This window comes from Elephas maximus, chromosome 4 (genome assembly GCF_024166365.1).
Source record: "Elephas maximus indicus isolate mEleMax1 chromosome 4, mEleMax1 primary haplotype, whole genome shotgun sequence".
Taxonomy (NCBI): Eukaryota; Metazoa; Chordata; class Mammalia; order Proboscidea; family Elephantidae; genus Elephas; species Elephas maximus.
Window position 1 is genome coordinate 105,875,917 of NC_064822.1, and position 18,453 is coordinate 105,894,369.

The following is an 18,453-nucleotide window of genomic DNA, read 5'->3' on the forward strand; positions in this document are numbered from 1 at the left end:
TCTACTTCCATAAAGATTAGTCTAGAAAACCCTCTGGGCAGTTCTACTCTGTCACAGGGGGTTGCTATGAGTCAAGATCGACTCGACAGCACCTAAGAACAACATAGTATGAGAGAGAGATTCCACTTTTTTCCATAAATGGAAAGCCATTTGCCTCAACACCATTTATTGAGTGGTTTATCCTCCCTAGTTTTTATATAATGCCTCATCTTAATTCTGTCTTCCTGGACCCGTATCACTGTTTTAATTACCATACTTTTATAATATCCATATGCAGGTTCTCCCTCTTTCTTCTTATTTTTCACATGTGTAATTCAGTAACTCCAATTATATGAATCATGTTGTATATCCATCACCAGAATCCATTGCCAAGATTTCCATCACCATAAGCAGATACTCAGTGCTTCCTAAACAATTATATCCTTTTCTCCCCTCCCAACCTCCCCAAATAACCACTAATAAACTTTGTTCTCTATCCATTTGCCTGTTCTAGGTATTTCATACAAATGGGATCATACGATATTTGTCCTTTTGTGACTGACTTAATATTCCATTTTATGTGTATGCCACCTTTTGCTTATCCGTTTTATCTGTTGATGGACATTTAGGTTGTTGCCACCTTTTGGCTATTGTTAATAGTGCTGCAATGAATATTGTTTTACATGTGTCGGTTTGTGTCGCTGCTTTCAAGTCTAGGGCATATACCTAAGAGTGAAATTGTTGGGTCATATAATAGTTCTGTGTTCAACTTTTTAGGAACTGCCAAACCGTTTTATACAGCAGCAGTACCATTTTGCATTCCCACCTGGATGAGGGTTCCAGTTTTTCCACATCCTTGTCAACATACGTTGTTTTTTGAGTTTTTGTTTTTATCTTAGTCATCTTAGTGAGGGAGTCAAGTGGCACCTCTTTGTGGTTTTCATTTGCTTGGCTAGTCTTAGATGGTTGCTTTTCCGTATGAATTTTAGAATGCAAAGTGCTAACAAATAAATGAAAATCCTTTCGGAGTTAACTTCATTTCTGTTTTAAGATTGAGTAATACTCTATTGTTATGTATATACAGAATTTTCTTTATCCATTCATCTGTTAAGGGACAGTCCAGTTGTTTCTACCTTGGCTGTTGTGAATAATGCTGCAGTGAATATTGATAGACAAGTATCTGGTTGAATCCTTAAAGTCTTTTGAGCAAAGACTCAGGAGTGGAATTACTGGGCATATGGTAATTTTATGGTTAACTCTTGGAGGAACCCTCAGACTGTTTTCCATAGCAACTACATTGTTGTACATTTCCACCATCAATGTACAAGGGTTCCAATTTCTCTACATCCTTGCCGACACTTATTATTTTCCTTCTTTTTGATAAAAGCCATCCTAGTGGGAGTGAAGTGGTATCTCATTTTGGTTTTGATTTGTATTTCCCTAATGACTAATGATGTTAAACATCTCATATGCTTATTGGACATTTGTATATCCTCTTTAGGATAGTCCTTTACCTATTTCTTGATTGGATTTTTTTTTTGTTAAGTTGTAGGAGTTCTTTAAATATTATGGATATTAAACCAATCCTGTAGATTGAATCCTGTCTCAAAAACATAACTGCCTCTAATTCTGCCTCATTAACGTCATAGAGGTTAGGATTTATAACATATAGAACAATCACATGAAATGACAAGATGTTGGACAATACAGGGAATCGTGGCCTAGCCAAGTTGATACACATTTCTGGGGGACACAATTCAGTCCGTAACAGGGGTGTTCAGATGATCATTGCATATGCTTATTTTTCCATTTGAAAACTAGAATTAGGTTCTTGAGCAACAATGCAGTGCAAATACCATGTGCCTTCTACATTTGTTTGCCAACCGTGCCCTCCTCCTATGAGTTGTTTTCATTAGTACATTGTGCTAATTTTTTTGCAGTAGTTGGCAATCAGACGTAGCAAGTGCATGTTATTTGTGTAATAATATGGTGCTTGTTAGTATTTTGCATTGTGTTTTCACAGCAAAATTTCTAATGATTTAATTTGTATTTCCCTTTTTTTTCTGTGTGGAAGGTAAATTTTAGCAGTTATAATTACCATAGTTGGAAAGTTTATAGAGTTTTAGAGTGAAATCTTTTAAAACTCAGTTCAATTTCCATAGCTTTTTGTGAATAATTCAAATCTTTGTTTAATTGTTGTTTCTGCTCCTCCCTTTGTCAATAATTTAGAATCTAATTCAGGTGTGAAAATAAGCACTTTGAAAGCTAAAAACCTACATGAACTATGATCCGCCCTTTAATAAGTTCTCCATATAAACTTTTTTTTAAATGTTCTTTACTTGGTTTTAGTCCCTTACCGAATATTTTAAGGTTAAGATAAATGATTGTGACTTTACCTTGATAAAATTAATAGCTGCAGTTATTTTCTTGGTCATGTTAAAATCAGTCTGAGATGTTTTTTTTTCAAATGATGGCCTTTTTTTTTTTTTCCTCCTAGTTTGCATTGTTCTTGTTAGATGCTGTTGAGAAGGCTCTGACTCATAGCAACTTTATGTATAACAGAACAAATGTTGCCTGATCATCCTTACAGTCTTGATCTGTTTGAGCCCATTGTTGCAACCACTGTCCAGTGTCAATGTGTTTGTTCAGTCTAGTTTAAAAAAAAAAAAGTTTGAATAGTTACAGTTTATTTGATTTTTGGAATTTCCTGCCCTATAGCTGTATGAAAACATGGCTTTCATTCATTTTATTACCGTGATAGTTTTATACTTTCACATGCATTATTTCATTTGATATTTCCAGTAACTTGATGTGATTTTGATTCCTACTCCAGTCCTCTCACATCTTCATATTTTAATTCTATTATGGGGGTCGACAGATTTTTCTGTAAAGGACAGTAAATATTACAGGCTTTGCCAACCATGTGATCTGTGTTGCAACTACTCTGCTGTTATAGGGCAAAAGCAGCTACATAAATGGGCTGATTTAATAAGTTTTAGAACTTTTTTTCTTCCTTTTTCTTTTTAAACTTATTACAGGAAATTTCAAGCATTCATAAAAGTGGAGAAAAATAGTATAAATGAACAGCTGGGCACTCATTACACAGTTTTAACAATTTGTAGAGTGTGTCCAGTCTTGTTTCATCTACATTCTTGTAACCGAACAAGGGTTCTTGTCCTGTCCTATTAGCCAGTCGAAATAAGATGGACACCACACCACCAGTTGCCAGGGAAACAGAAAGTGGAAATTTATTGTCTGCACAGACAAGGAGCAACGTGGGTTCTAACGACCGTAAGGTCATGTGCTCACTGTCTGAGGGGGTTAGGGAGCTTTTTATTTCCCATGGCGTCTGGGGGTTGGGTTTGGTGCCCGGAACTCTCTGCCCTTAGCCCTCCCATGTCCACATTTGGAGGTCTGGATTTTGAATCATGTCGGTGATGTTCAGGTCCAAGGACAGACTGAGGGCACAGCTCTTCAGGTCCTGCGCATGCCCCAAAATCTTAGGTCACACATGCGCAGGATTCTGGCACCAAATTCAAACTGTGGTTATGGCCACAGCGTGGTCAGGCCAGACCGCAGTTAGAAGCTATGGCTTGGCGGGCTGCTGGGGGCGGGTACTGCAGTAGACTGGGGGGAAGTCTCAGCAGACGCTTCATTCTCACCCATTTCCTCCCACCCTAAATTATTTTCATGCAAATCACAAACTTAATTTCATCTGGAAATATATTAGTAACTTTTAAGATAGGTGTTCTTTAAAACATAGCCACAATATCATCATTATCCTTGTAAAAATAAACGGTCAACAGATGAATGAATGAATAAAATGTGCTATATACACACAGTGGAGTACTACTCAGCTATAAAGAGAAATGAAATCCTGGTATATGCCACAGCCTGGATGAACCTTGGAAACATCATGCTGAGTGAAATAAGTCAGTTTCAACAGGATAGATACTTTGTGATCTCACTTAAATGAGATAATCAAATGTATAGAAACCAACGATTATTAATGTTTACCAGGGGGGAAAAACAGGGAGGATTTGCTTGGGGAGCATTGAGGTTATATTGATGGTGGTGTAATGATTTGGAAAAGGATAGCAAGAATGGTTGCACAACTTGAAGAATGTAATCAACGTTAACTAAATTGTACATGTGAAAATTGTTGAGATGGTGTGTTTTGTTATATATATTTTCACTACAAGAAAACTTTTTTAAAAAGAATAATTTCTTGAACATCATCAAATACCCAGTCACCGTTGACATTTTCCTGGTTCCTTTCTCTTTTTAAATCTATAATTTCTTCCTCTAGCTTCCTTTTTTTTTTTTTTCTAACTTTTAAGTGTATTATTGAAATAACCATGTTATTTTTATTTCTTTTGCTGAGTTTCTCACAGTATACACTTGGTAATTTTGTTATTGAGCATAGTTTAACATGCTTCTCTGTCCCCTGTATTTCATGCAAAAATTGGTAGCTAGGTTTGGAGGTTTGATCAGATTTGTGGTTGATTTGAGGGTAACGGAGGGAGGGAACAAGAGCGGTGTCTTTTCATCTCTTTGTTTCCCTTATGTTAGCTGCCACTATCATTGCCTCAAACCTAGATCTGTTAATTCATTAAGAATTGCAAAATGGTGCTATTTCTATGCTTTCTTCCATTTATTACTAGAGACACTTCTACAAGGAGAAGGTTGCCCTCATCACCTGTTTCATTACCTAGATATTTAGTTTATATGTTGTTGTTAGGTGCTACTGAGTCAGTTTCAACTCATAGTAACCCTGTGTGACAGAATAGAACTGTCCCATGGGATTTTCTAGGGTGTAATCTTTATGGAAGCAGATTGCCAGGTTCAGCGGAGCAGCTGGGTGAGTTCAAACTGCCAGCCCGTTGGATAGCAGCCAGGCACTTAACTGTTGTGCCGCCAGTACTCAGTTCATAATAGGAAACGCAAGATAAATACTTAGTTCTAGCTTTTATTACCAGTTTTCAAAAATATTGTGTTGGTTGCCTAACATCCTTTAGAAATTATCACTTAATTGTGTTTTGTTACGTATTTAAACATACTTGGTGTATTTATTGTCCATATTGATGAAGTTTGGCCTCTTTAAGTTGACTCCTCGGTCCTTTGGTCAAGCCCTAGTAATCTTAATAGCTTCTTTACTGTCTAATGTGACAAGACATTTCCTGTCAAAGACCTGGAGTCAGACAGTTCTCCAGAGTCCCCAGGTTACATTTAGAGGGATATGGTATTTTGGAGTTTACTGGCTGGTCATTGTTTCTAAGCTTTTTATTGGACAGAGCTAAGAATTAATGTGTTGTGTTTTTATTTTTTCAAAGTATATCATGAGTTTGTACTGATGCTTCCAATTCAGATCCAGGCTATATGGTCTTTACTTTTTAATTCCTATGTCTATGTTCCTTTCTCTCATGTGCAAATCCTGGATCTCAGTGACCCCAATATTTTCTCTATCCTGTAATCACACACGAAAGTATCAGAGTAACAGTACCAATATCAATATGATTCTGAAAACAGTTAAAAAATTTTGTTTGCTATACTTTGTGCATTGGCGTTTATTCTTAGGGAACATACATAACAGTTGCTTTTATTTTGATTCAAAGTCACTTAGGACCTCTGTTAATGTTACTGATTGGATGCACATTTAGTTAGGTTCATTTTGCTTTTAACATTTATGAATTGCTTTAAAAAATTTTAAGTATGTGTATAGTTTAAAAGTCAAATACACTAAATGTAGTGTATTAAGAACTCACATATGTGCAAATATGCAGGTGTTTTTGGCGTATCCCTATCTTACTTAGCTAAATAGTGGCTTACTATACACACTTTTCTCCTCCTTGGCTTGCCTCTTTCTTTTAAATTTAACAGTATATTCTGGAAATCACTCCATAATAGTATTTACAGCTATCCCTCAACTCCTTCTGCATAGCCGTGATTATCAGTACTGTGGGTATATCATGGTTTATTCGTCCATTTCCTGTTGTTCGGTTGTGTCTGAGTCTGTGGCAGGGGAGGGATGTAGGTTTTTTCCAATTACAGTTAGTGCTTCACTAGTATAAAAAGCAGCTACGTGCATAATTTTTTAGACCTATTTTTGTCCATGTATATTAGGGAAAAATTCCTAGAAGTGGGATTGATTAGAATTATAGTAAACACCTGTGATTTTAGAAAATATTGCTAAATTTCCCTTTACATGCCCAACATCAATGTATCAGACTGCCTGTTTTGCCACAGCCCTGGGTACAAAGTATGTTGTCAGACTTTAGGACTTCTGCCAGTCCTGTGAGAAATAAATTTTAGCTCAAATTTAATTGCACTTCCCTTATGAGCAACATTTTAGCATCTTTTCATATGTGTAAAAGTTATTTGCATTTCTTTTTTTGGTGTGTGAACTCAGTTTATAGCCCATTCTATAGGATTGTTGGGCCTTTTCATCTATTTTTATAGTTTATGTATATATCAGGGATGTTGCTTCCTTGTTTGTTGTAAATTGCAATTATTTTTTTACTCTGACTTTTTTGTTTTTACTTTGTTTATTGTGGCTTTTGCCATTCAAGAGCTTTCTTTTTAAAAAATTACTCAAAACTACCAATTACTTCCTTTTCTTTTGCTATACTTATTCTATACTGTGCAGAAATAGGTAGTTATGTAAAGCATGTAAAACTTATAAATATGTTAAATTAAGTATATTTGTAAAAATGTACACTAAGAGTTCTTTCTTATAATGTGTTCTTCTTCCTTCTAGGCAAGGATAAAAGCCATCAATACGTTTTTTGCTAAGAATGGTTACCGATTAATTGATTCTAGTGTGTATAGTCCGCCCATTCAAACTCAAGCACAGTATGCCTCACCAGTCTTTATGCAGCCTGTATATAATCCTCACCACCAATACTCTGTCTATAGTCTTGTGCCTCAGTCTTGGTCTCCAAGTCCTGCACCGTACTTTGAAACACCACTGGTAAGTGAGATTCTTTTAGAATAATAAAAATTTTAACTTAAGCTGAAATTGGAAGGAACCATCAGATAGGAGTTCATTTTATTTTTGCTTTGGTTTATGTCGATATTGGTTACTTAGTGGCTTTTAATAGTGATATAGATGTATTACCCCAGTACCAAATGTATGCGTATGACTAAGTGGGCTCCTATAATTTTATCCTTTAAAATTTGTTCAGTGAATTGACGGAGAAGACTGGATAATTCTTGGATGAATTAAAATGCTTTTTGTGTTATGAAACATTTTCAGAGAGGACTGTAATGATCTAGTGATTTGCTGTTCAGTAAATCAAGCGGTGCTTGAAGTGAATATTGCAAAAGTGAATAAGCAAGGTGTTTTAAATGTTTTTAACTTGGAAGAGAAATTGATGCTACACTAGAGGCTTCTTAATGACCCTCACATCAGATATTGCTTTTGCTGTTAGTATTGTTTACACATTAAAATTTTCTTCTAGGCTCCCTTTCCCAATGGTAGTTTTGTGAATGGCTTTAATTCACCAGGATCTTATAAAACAAATGCTGCTGCTATGAATATGGGTCGACCATTCCAAAAAAATCGGTAAGATACAAATCATAGCTGGAATTGTATTTTTAAAAATTCACAGTAGTTCCTAAGGAGTTACTGTATTAATAGCATTAAGCCTGTTTTGCAGGTCAGTAGGAAATAGTTTTTGCACAAAAAAGATATGAACTGTTCAATCTAGAATTCATAAATACACTTTGGCCTCAGTGTTAATAATAGGTACAAAAAGGATTTGAGACTCAGATTGTATAAGATACATATTGATTTTTCTTTAATAGTAATAATAAAATAGAAAGAATTTTTCTGGTAACAATTCCTGACTTAAAAATCTGACATCTAAATGCTATTTAAGGAGCCCGTTGGCACAGTGGTTAGAGCAGTCAATTGTTAACCAAAAAGGTCGGTGGTTCGAACCCACCAGTCACTTCTCAGGAGAAAGATGTGGTAGCCTGCTCCCATAAAGATTTAAAGCCTCGGAAACCCTATGGGGTCATAATGAATCAGAATCAACTTGACAGCAACAGGTTTTTGGTTTTCAATGCTTTTAGTGTCAGGAAAATTTTTACTACAAATACACATTTTTAATGCATTATAAAGTTTCAAGTGAAATTTTCTGCTATATTAAATCAAATGTTATATTGTTAGAATGAAGGTGTGTTTATAAGCAAAAGATTTTTTTTGTGCCCTTTTAGAAGGCTCTTTTAGTTTGGTAATACAGTAGCAGTTAACTGCAAAATTTCAAGTATTGTTAGTAGATATGAATAGAAGTAAAGTGAGCCTTAATACATGTATTTTCTTCCAGCCCCCATCCTATCATTCAAAAAAATTACTTAATTTTCATCAGCACATAGAGGCAGTGGTGTTTAAAACTGGAAAGACCTTTGTTCTGATGTAGTTTTAAATCATTTTACAGATGAAGAAAGTGAAGGCTGAAGAGGACAAATACCTTGCTAGGGTTACGTAGCTAGGTGTTACTGGTAGGCCTGAGATTAGAACATCTCTTTCTCCTTGACCATAAGCTGGCCATGTTTTTTTCTTAAAAATAATTCCATTATTACAGATGACAATTTACAACTTCTCTTATGGGGAGATGCAGATTTCTTATGATTGGGAATAGTAGCTTTGTAAAAATATGTATCTATTGATTTCATACACATTTCTCTGAAGGGATGAATTTTGCCTTAAACAGTTAAGTGGGATAGATGTCTTTGATATGGAGTAGACTAAAACGTATTAGATAGGTTCATGATTATTCCTTTATGTCACTTGTTTTTTGTCTGCTCTGCTTTCTTGCTGGAGGGGGTGCAATTACAATAAGAAAGCCAGAAATGACACTCAAGTTATCTTTGTTTATGTTGTTATTGCTGTTGTGTGCCCTCCAGTCGGTTCCAACTCAAAGGGACACTGTAGGACCACAGTAGAACTGCCCCATAGGGTTTCCAAGTTGCAGCTGGTGGATTTGAACTGCTGACCCTTCAGTAACAGTCTGAGCTCTTAACCACTTCATCATCACGGCTCTTTGCTTATAAGCAGGTATATCTGTAGGTTCTGAGACACAGAGCAGGTTTAATGTAATTTTCTGTGTATTCAGAACTCATGTACAATTCCTTTCCAAATATTTGACCAGTACAAGGTTGTTAATTTTTATTTACAGAAATAAGATGTGAATATTTTGTTCTTGTAAAAAGGAAAACATAACAGATAAAACTAAAGTGTTCTTTGACCACCAATTCCAGTCCTCCTCCTCCTTGATTCTAAGAGTTGACCACTGCCAGTTCTTTATTCCCTTTTTTTTTTTTTAATCAGTCAAGGAGAAAAAGTAACTTTTAGAGAGCCCTTTTGTAAGTTTTATATTAACCTTGTGACAGCCCAGTGATGATCACTAGTCTACTTAGAGAGAATAGGACTGACTTTCAGAAGTCCAGGCATTTTCTCTTCCGTATCTTCCTGCCACTTCTCTGTTCTTTCTGTCATCACATTTCTTTCTTCATTCTTTTTTTCTTTTGCCTGGACTGAGATTGTAAGTCCTCTCAATGAAGGGTAAGATTATGAGATCTGAGGGCTGTTTAAATCTAATAGCTTGTCTGTTAGGTGTATTGACATGCAATGTAAAATTTTAGATGAATGATAATTTCTGAACAGATATGTCAACAGTGTATCTACCATATAAGATCATTTTCAGATATGGATAATACAAATATTTTGAAAATTACTTTGTGTTAGGCAACATACTATAATTTTCATTGCTATAAAAATCTGTTTTGTGACATAAAATAATTTTCTGAAAAAGCATCATCTTATATGAAACTCAGCGCAACTCTGCAGCCTGATTTGTATCTTTAAGTTTTGATAGTAGCAATCCAGAGAGCAAAGTAGGGTACCATTGGAATTAATGTTTAGTTGTTGACCTTATAATTATTCATAAGGTTTTAAGTCCCTGTTTGGAGAACCATGAATTGGCAGTATGTTATTAATATTATAAATTTATATTATGAAAGTAGACTATAAAAATGGCATATATACATTGCAAGCAAAGGGACAAATACAAATCTCACTCTTTTTTAATCTGTAGTCAAGACCCTCAGTTGCTTGTGTTTACTTTAGATGTTTTCACTGTTGCATTAAACTGCATGCTCTCTCCGTTACACTACCTTAATTGTTAATTTTTATTTACAGAAATAATATGCCGATAAATTTTTAGGGAATTGGATGTTTATACCTATCATCTAAGATAAAAGCTATTTCTGTTGGAAGTATTTTTTATCAGCTTGTATATCTTAATTCGTGAAGTCGTGCCTGGCTGTTAGTTGTATTGCTGTATTTTCCTAGTCTTCTGTCCTACCTGCGGATCTTTAGACAACTAATTTCATTTGGTGATGAATGCTTAGTAAAAGGGCTGGGACTTGAGCATATTCCAGTATTTCTCAACCTTTTTTTCATTGTCACTTCCCTAAAGAGCCTTTTAGGCATTTTTTCCTATACTACAGGTATACTGGAAACCCTGGTGGCATAGTAGTTAAGTGCTACGGCTGCTAACCAAAGGGTCGGCAGTTCAAATCTGCCAGGTGCTCCTTGGAAACTCTGTGGGGCGGTTCTACTGTGTCCTGTAGGGTTGCTTTGAGTTGGAATCGACTCGACAGCAATGGGTTTGGTTTCTTTTTTTTTTTTTTTTGGTTATAGGTATACTGGAAGCCCTGGTGGCATAGTGATTAAGTGCTACTGCTTCTAACCAAAAGGTCAGCACTTCAAGCCCGCCAGGTGCCCCTTGGAAACTCTATGGGGCAGTTGTATTCTGATCTATAGGGTTGCTATGAGTTGGAATTGACTCGACAGTTGTTGGTTTGGTTTTTTGGTTTTATAGGTATACTGTATATCTGTTTATGTAATGTATGCATATCTGTGCTTACACATAAAGTGAGTAAGATTTTTTTCACACACCACCCCCTCCAAGAACCAACTTTTACTTCCTTTTAGGGGCAATATTGTACCCATTGAGAATGCATGTTATAGATGCATGAATTAGCTAAAAATCTGCTTGATTTAGACTTGTCAAGACTGCAACTAATGTTAAAGACATCAGCTAAATTCCTAGTTATAGTCTGAGTATTGAGGTAGAAGTATCTTGATCTCAAAGAACTTGGGATCATTCCCCAAAATCTCTCCAAACATAACTTTTTTAAATGTAAAAGAATTTTTTTACCTTCTTAAAATGATAGTTCTTGAACATAAAAGGAGTTAGTTTCACAGTTTGATACTTTTATGCTTAACTTAGTTTGTGAAAATCATAGTGTAGCAGAAGGCGGTTTTAAAATTGGGCTATTAAGAATTTCTACCATTAAGAGGAAAGGTTTTCTGTTTGTCTTGATGTATATAATCTTATATTTCTTATAGTGTAAAGCCTCATTTTAGGCCATCCAGTGGTTCAGAACACTCAACAGAGGGCTCTGTATCATTGGGGGATGGACCATTGAATAGATCTAATTCAAGGATCTTCCCAACTGAACGGCATAACCCAACGGTAACAGGACATCAGGAGCAAACTTACCTTCCAAAGGAGACTCCCACTTTGCAGATGGAACAAAATGGGGACTATGGTAGGGGCAGGTAAGGAAATGCAGCTATATGAAAATTCTTTGATCATAGTGTAATTATCCTGAATATTTGAAGACTATGGGTGTGGTTTTTTGTTTTGTTTTTTAACTTAATTATTGGTACATGGTTATGCTAAATATGTATATTGTTCACATAACATGGGTTAATAGTGTATCATTATTAAGAAATATAGAGTACCCACATATATGAAAGGTCTGAATCAGATTTATAAAGTTATTCTGAAGTTCTTTACAGTTCACTGAAGAAAGTACAGCTTAAATAAGATAACCAGTCTGCATTATAGTTTAATTTCTCTCAACTTCTAAACTATGGAGGTGGGATTATACGTTCCGTGCCCTGCCAAAACAAAAGATCTGGAATTTATAATGCTTCTAGGGAGGCAGGAGTACTAGTAATAAAATTGGGCCAGGTTACTTGGTGGTGGTGGTGATTATGGGTGAAGTGTTTGTAGATTGATTAGCTCAGGATCCTTTCAGAAGAATATATTTGTCTTTTAATAATAATGGAAGAATAGCCTCAGATTTGAAAGTATGGATACTTTCAATTCCAAGGGAAAATTTTATTCGGTAGCTTTGATAGATAGTGTATGTTTGAAGAAATTTATGAGTTGTTACCCCTCACTTTTATTAAAAGGAGAACTCTTTTCAGAGGTCGAAGACGACGAGAAGACGACAGGATTCCAGTAAGTATTTCTATCTTTCATTACATCTCTTCAGGTTTTTTGTTTGTTTTTTACTTTTGTACTTTTGTGATTTACTACAGAGTTGACTTGTAGTCTGTCTTTCCTCGTACTGGGTTGTTGTATTTTTTTTTGTTGTTTTTTAATTGATTATAGTATTCAGTGAAGGTAGATAATAAGCTTGACCACAAAACATCTACCACCATCACTAGCCCACTTACCTACTCTCAAGCACACACACTTAGGGGTTTGACTCAAATTATTTGAATATTATATTTCATGGTATAAAAATAAAAAATATGAAAAGTTTTCCAAGTATGTCTTTAGAGAGCATTCCAATATATATATCCATAATATCCTCATTTTTTCTCCCCTGATATACATGGGATTGCCATGCGTTGGGGTCGATTTGACAGCAACTTTTTTTTTTTTTAATTCTTCAGAGAGTATTACAATGTATGCCAGGGATTGAGACAGAAATAAAACAATACCTGGCATTGGGTTGGCTGGGTCTCTTTAAAGTCTCTCTGAACTTTTTTTTTTTAATAAATGCAATTTGTATTCCTTGTCTTAGAAAAATAATCGTAAACTATCAGTGCTGCCTTTTTTAAGACCCGAAAAAAACCTGTTGCCTTCAAGTTGGACTCATAGAGGCCCTATGGGACAGGGTAGAACTGCCCCTTAGAGCTCCAAAGCTGAAATCTTTTTTTTTCCCTTTTTTCCTTTTTTTTATTGTACTTTAGATGAAGATTTACAGAGCAAATTAGTTTAACTTTTAACAATACACATACTGTTCTGTGACATTGGTTGCCAACCCCATGACACGTCAGCACTCTCCCCTTCTCAACTTTGGGTTCCCCATTACCAGCTTTCCTTTCCGTTCCTGCCTTCTCATCCTTGCCCCTAGGCTGGTGTGCCATTTTGTTTATCCTCATTTTTTATAGCTTAATACGTTATATTTGTAAAAACACCAGTTTACTTATTACTTTATTGACGGACATTTAAGTAGTTTCAATCTTTTACACACTGTGCTGTTACAAACAGTACAATGATAAACCTCATACAACTCGCATTCCCCACGTGTGCAATTACATCTGAAGGAGAATTATCAGAAGTGGGATTAAAAAAAACCAAAGCCATTGCTGTCAAGTTGATTCTGACTCATAGTTAACCCTAAACGACAGAGTAGAACTGCTCTATAGGGTTACAAAGGTTGTAATCTTTACAGAAGCAGGCTGCCTGCCACATCTATCTCCCACGAAGCAGCTGGTAGATTCTAACCCCCAACCTTTTGTTTAACACCCGAGCTCTCTTAGAGCTCTTAACCGTTGTGCCTCCAGGGCCCCTTAGAAATGGGATTGCTGGATTGCAATTTAATCATTTTGCCAAACAGCTTTCTATAGGGATTGTGCTAATTTTTACTCTCACAAGCAATAAAGAAAAGTTCCTGATTGACCATAGCCTTACAGAATGTATGATTTTTTGCCAGTCTGATAGGTTAATCATTCACTTTTATGATTGTTAATTTGAGGCCATTTTCTACATACTGCTGATTCTTACATACATGAATCTCATAAACCAGCTTTTAGATAAAATTGCAGTTGTGGACATGGTGATACCTGAATCTTCCCTAGCTTCAACATATTTACATATTTTATTTTTTGTGGTTTGTTCATGACAAATGTTTACAGTCTCTTAATGAGGAGCAAATGGAATTGAGGAAGAAAAATTGTCTTTAAGTCTCAAGCAAACCCAGCCTAGAACTTATAGATATATCATAAACATGTATATAATGCTTATTTAACATGGCTAAATTTGGGGGTGAAAAGATAACTGATTTTCGAAAAAGGAAATGTACTACATATTAACAGCCTTTAGGGAAAAGTGTGAACTTTTTAAGAAAGCATTGGTTTTTGTTGATATCATTCTAAACCATGGGCAGCCACAAGACTTAAGGTAACAAATGTTTTTAGGAAGCCATTGTAGCAGTTCACAATAGCCCTCAAGTGACCCAAGCAACTGGGGGGAGGGGAGATTAGATTTGGGGTTTAATTAATATATCGGAAATTTGAGGATTAAAAGTTCGGGTGAAGAAAAAGGAGACAAGCATACCTTCCAGTAGGAGGGCCAGGTGGACCTGCCTCTTTATAGGAGAGAGATTTTAACTAGAGGTAATATTTTGGATTTGTTGTCTTACGCTAGTAATTGGGTGGTAAGAGTCGATGAGGTCATGCCGGGGACTCTGTAGAGTGAGTGATAAAGAGGGCCAGGTGTGGAATCTTGAACAGAGCAGCTTTGAGCTGAAAAATGGGATTATTTGGTATGTTGTTTAAAATATCGAAGAGAAATCTGAGTGGAGATGGCTAATAAATGGATATCTAGGTTTCTGGTAAAGGTGTGGGCTGAAGATATTTAAAATATTAGAATTCAGTTTTTTTGACAAATTTACTAAGCTGGGTAACCATCACTGCAATGTAATTTTTAAAACATTGCAATCACCCCTAAAAGCAAAAATACTATTTTAAGGGTCATTTGCATATAGCTAATAGTTAAAGGTATGGAGAGTGGATATCACCCAGGGAGTGTATGCAAAGCCAAAAGAGTAATAACCAAATAGATACCTTAAATTTTGAAGTGTGCAGGGAGAGGGGAGCAAGCAGCTATCATATCTGAGAAGAACCAAGCAAAAGGTATCATGGAAGCTGAGGGAGAAATGAGCTCCTAAAGGAAAGAATGATTAGCATGCCAAATAGTATAGAGAGGTCAGGAAAAGTAAAGCGTCTGTCACATCTTACATTGTGGAAGGCATTAGTGACTTGCCAAAACAGTTTTAGTGGAGTGATGAGTACTGAGAAGGAGGCAGAAGAGCTACAAGTGATAGACTTGTCAGTGGATGTATAGGATAGTAGGTAGAAAGGAAAGACAAGGAAATTTCCCAGCATGTTATAAAAAGGAAGAAGGATGCGGTTATCTCTTGAGACTATGGAAGGAGAAAAGATGATGGAAAATTTAGGTAAGATGGCATTTTTGTTTTCATTATGTAAAGGAGTATAGCAAATTTAGACAGCAAAGAATAATGGAGATTGGTTAGAAGACTTAAGGAGTATGGCAGAGTCTACAAAGGGAACAGAAGGCAGAGCTGACTACAGATAAGCAGGATAAAGAAAGAGTAATGAGAGCTCAACTGAGAAGAGAAGCTAATAATGTTTAATGGGACAGTCCTGTGCATTTTTGTGTGCGGTCTTTGTTTTCTTTCTTAACAGCTTTCAGCTTCTGTGGTACAGAAGTAGGGAATGAAAGAGGCATATGACCTGTTGCATGATTTGTGTCTTTTAGAGACCCCATCCTTCAACAGCTGAAGCAAAGGCTCCAACACCAAAGTTTGACCTATTAGCCTCAAATTTTCCTCCTTTACCTGGAAGTTCATCAAGAATACCGGATGAACTCTCTTTGGAGAGTAGGATGTCTGATGTTGTTAAAGGTGTCTACAAAGAAAAGGTAAACACTGACGCATTGACACATTCAATATGGTTATCTCTAATCTCTTACCTTAACCTGTTGCCATAGAGTCAATTCCAACGCGTAGCAACCCTATAGGATTTCCAAGGCTGTAAATCTTTACAGAAGCAGACGGCCACATCTGTCTCCCATGGAGCTACCAGTGGGTTCAAATGCCAGCCTTTCCGTTAGCAGCCCAGCTCTTAACCTCTGCGCCACCAGAGTTCCTTGCTCTCTTACCTAATGGGACCATAATTAGGGCTCCGTCCCCCTCCCCCCTCCCACCAAGGTTAATATTTAAATTTTATTTGTATTTAATATGTATTTCTTTCATAGTTTTTATTCATGGCGTTTTCAGTATATAAAAAGATTTATGGTAAAGCTATATGAGGTCAATAAAATATTTCTTGACTTTTGAGTGTCTTTGCACCAGTCATCTTAACTTGAAAGAACAGGTGAGTGCAAGCTGAATACCCATCCCAACCCAGTGCCATCGAGTCGATTCCGACTCATAGCGACCCTATAGGACAGAGTGGAACTGCTCCATAGAGTTTCCAAGGAGCGCCTGGCATTTTCGAACTGCCGACCCCTTGGTTAGTATAGAAGGTGACATTTCCATTTAAGTGTCTATAACTAACAAATTATTTAAATGAATTCTAAGCTAGTTTAGTAAACTCAATCTTTAAAATAATGGAGACTAACTATCAAAAGGGTTGGGATACTCTCTCCTGTAATACTTTTGAGTGTAGACCTCTTTATATCCTAAATCCTCAGGCCCCACAGATTTTTCTAATTTCCGTCTCTTTTTTTCTAATTCAGTTTTTATTTTAAGAGTACATGTACGTAGAAGACCTAGGCTTGTGATGAAAAACAGCAGTGCTCTGCAACCACTTTTCAGCTCTTAGCTTTTTCTCTTGAGATTTACTCCTGTATTTCTAATTAGTATTGTTATATTGCTGTTTCTTGACTTTTCAATTTTAGACATTTTCTATTAACTTAGGGTCGCTATGAATCGGAATCGACTCGACAGCACTGGGTTCTGGGTTCTATTAACTTTATATTCTAAAAGCTAAGACTTTAACTCTCTTAAACCAACATACTTAATTTTTCCCGTGCTTCCAGTATACTGTATTTCATAAAATTTAAGGTCAGATCTAAGATACAATCAATTATAAGGTGTCCCATTATTTTAGTACCACTTTAGAAAGTAAAAAGCTTTGCCAATTCTTTGTAAAACACATCTCAATATTACTTGTTTTTTTCATAGCTGAGCCTCATAGCACACTGTGATTACTTTTTCTCTCTTGTACACTCTTAGTGACCTACTGCACAGCTGCATTACTCAGACTTTATTTCACCATCATCCTGGGAATTTTCTTTCCTCTTCTTTGTTGGATTCCCTTTCTTCCTGCCCTTGTTTTACGTGCAAACGTTATGGTGGGTCACCTCTTCCAGTGCTTCCTGAAGAAGTGGTTATGGGGTATAAATGTTTTGAGATCTTGTATTCTGAAAACGTTTTTCTGCTTTCACATTTGATTAGTAGTTTGTCTTACTATAAAATTCTTGATTAGAAATCTTTTTCCCTCTGAGTTTTAAAGGTATTATTCCATTTTTTTTCCTGTTTAAAAACATTACGAAATACAATTCGATCAACTCTAAGGTACACTTTTTCATGCTTACCACCTTCGAAAATCAGGCGGTCTTATAATTGTAAACTGTCATAGTTGAAGTGGCAGTGTTTTTTTTCTTAATGGTACATAAAATAATGGTGTGTTTTACAATTGATGGCTTCTCAGATTTGGTGAGTTGTCTCTCACACACACATACATTTTTAAGAAATAATAATAAAGTGCCCTGTCCCTGGTAAGCTCTACGTATAATCTCAGCAATCTCATGTGTATTCCTTCTCTAATACAATTCCTCCTCTTTATTTCTCCCCCTTAAAGGTAAACATTGTGCTAACTGTCATTTTCTTGCTTTTGCTTTTCTTTATAGTTTCCCATTCTGGGCTAGCAAGCTTCCGTAAAAGGTCAGATAGTAAATATTTTAGGCTTTGCAGGCCACAAGCTGTTTCTGCTGCATTTTCTGGCTTTGTTAATTTTTATAACCCTTTAAAAATGGACAAACCATTCTTAGTTCTAAGCCATACCAAAATAAGTCCCAGGATTGGATTTGGCCTGCAGGCTTCAGTTTGCCAACCTGTTCCCTAGACAATATATCATTTAGTGTGCCTGTTTTTAAATACTGTATAAATGGAATCATACAGTATATATTCTTCTGTTACTTCTTTGTTGTTGTTGTTAGGTGCCGTCAAGTCGGTTCCGACTCATAGCGACCCTGTGCACAACAGAACAAAACACTGCCTGGTCCTGAGCCATCCTTAAAATCATTGTCATGCTTGAGCTCATTGTTGCAGCCACTGTGTCAATCCACCTCGTTGAGGGTCTTCCTCTTTTCCGCTGACCCAGTACTCTGCCAAGCATGATGTCCTTCTCCAGGGACTGATCCCTCCTGACAACATGTCCAAAGTATGTAAGACACAGTCTTGCCATCCTTGCCTGTAAGGAGCATTCTGCCTGTACTTCTTCTAAGACAGATTTGTTCGTCCTTTTGGCAGTCCATGGTATATTCAGTATTCTTCACCAGCACCACAATT

General features: G+C 36.2%; 1 protein-coding gene across 3 annotated transcripts in view; it reads left to right on the top strand.

Annotated features, from left to right (window-relative positions):
- The window catches only part of LARP4 (La ribonucleoprotein 4), an 85,247-nt gene that overhangs the window by 58,835 nt on the left and 7,959 nt on the right, over positions 1-18,453 (top strand). For 2 of the 3 annotated variants that reach the window (XM_049883101.1, XM_049883102.1), the window contains exons 9-13: positions 6,737-6,949; positions 7,440-7,543; positions 11,399-11,611; positions 12,254-12,302; positions 15,636-15,797. In XM_049883101.1, the coding sequence (XP_049739058.1) occupies positions 6,737-6,949; positions 7,440-7,543; positions 11,399-11,611; positions 12,254-12,302; positions 15,636-15,797 (741 nt within the window). The remainder of the gene's footprint in view (positions 1-6,736; positions 6,950-7,439; positions 7,544-11,398; positions 11,612-12,253; positions 12,303-15,635; positions 15,798-18,453) is intronic. The other variant, XM_049883103.1, reaches the window with a different exon arrangement.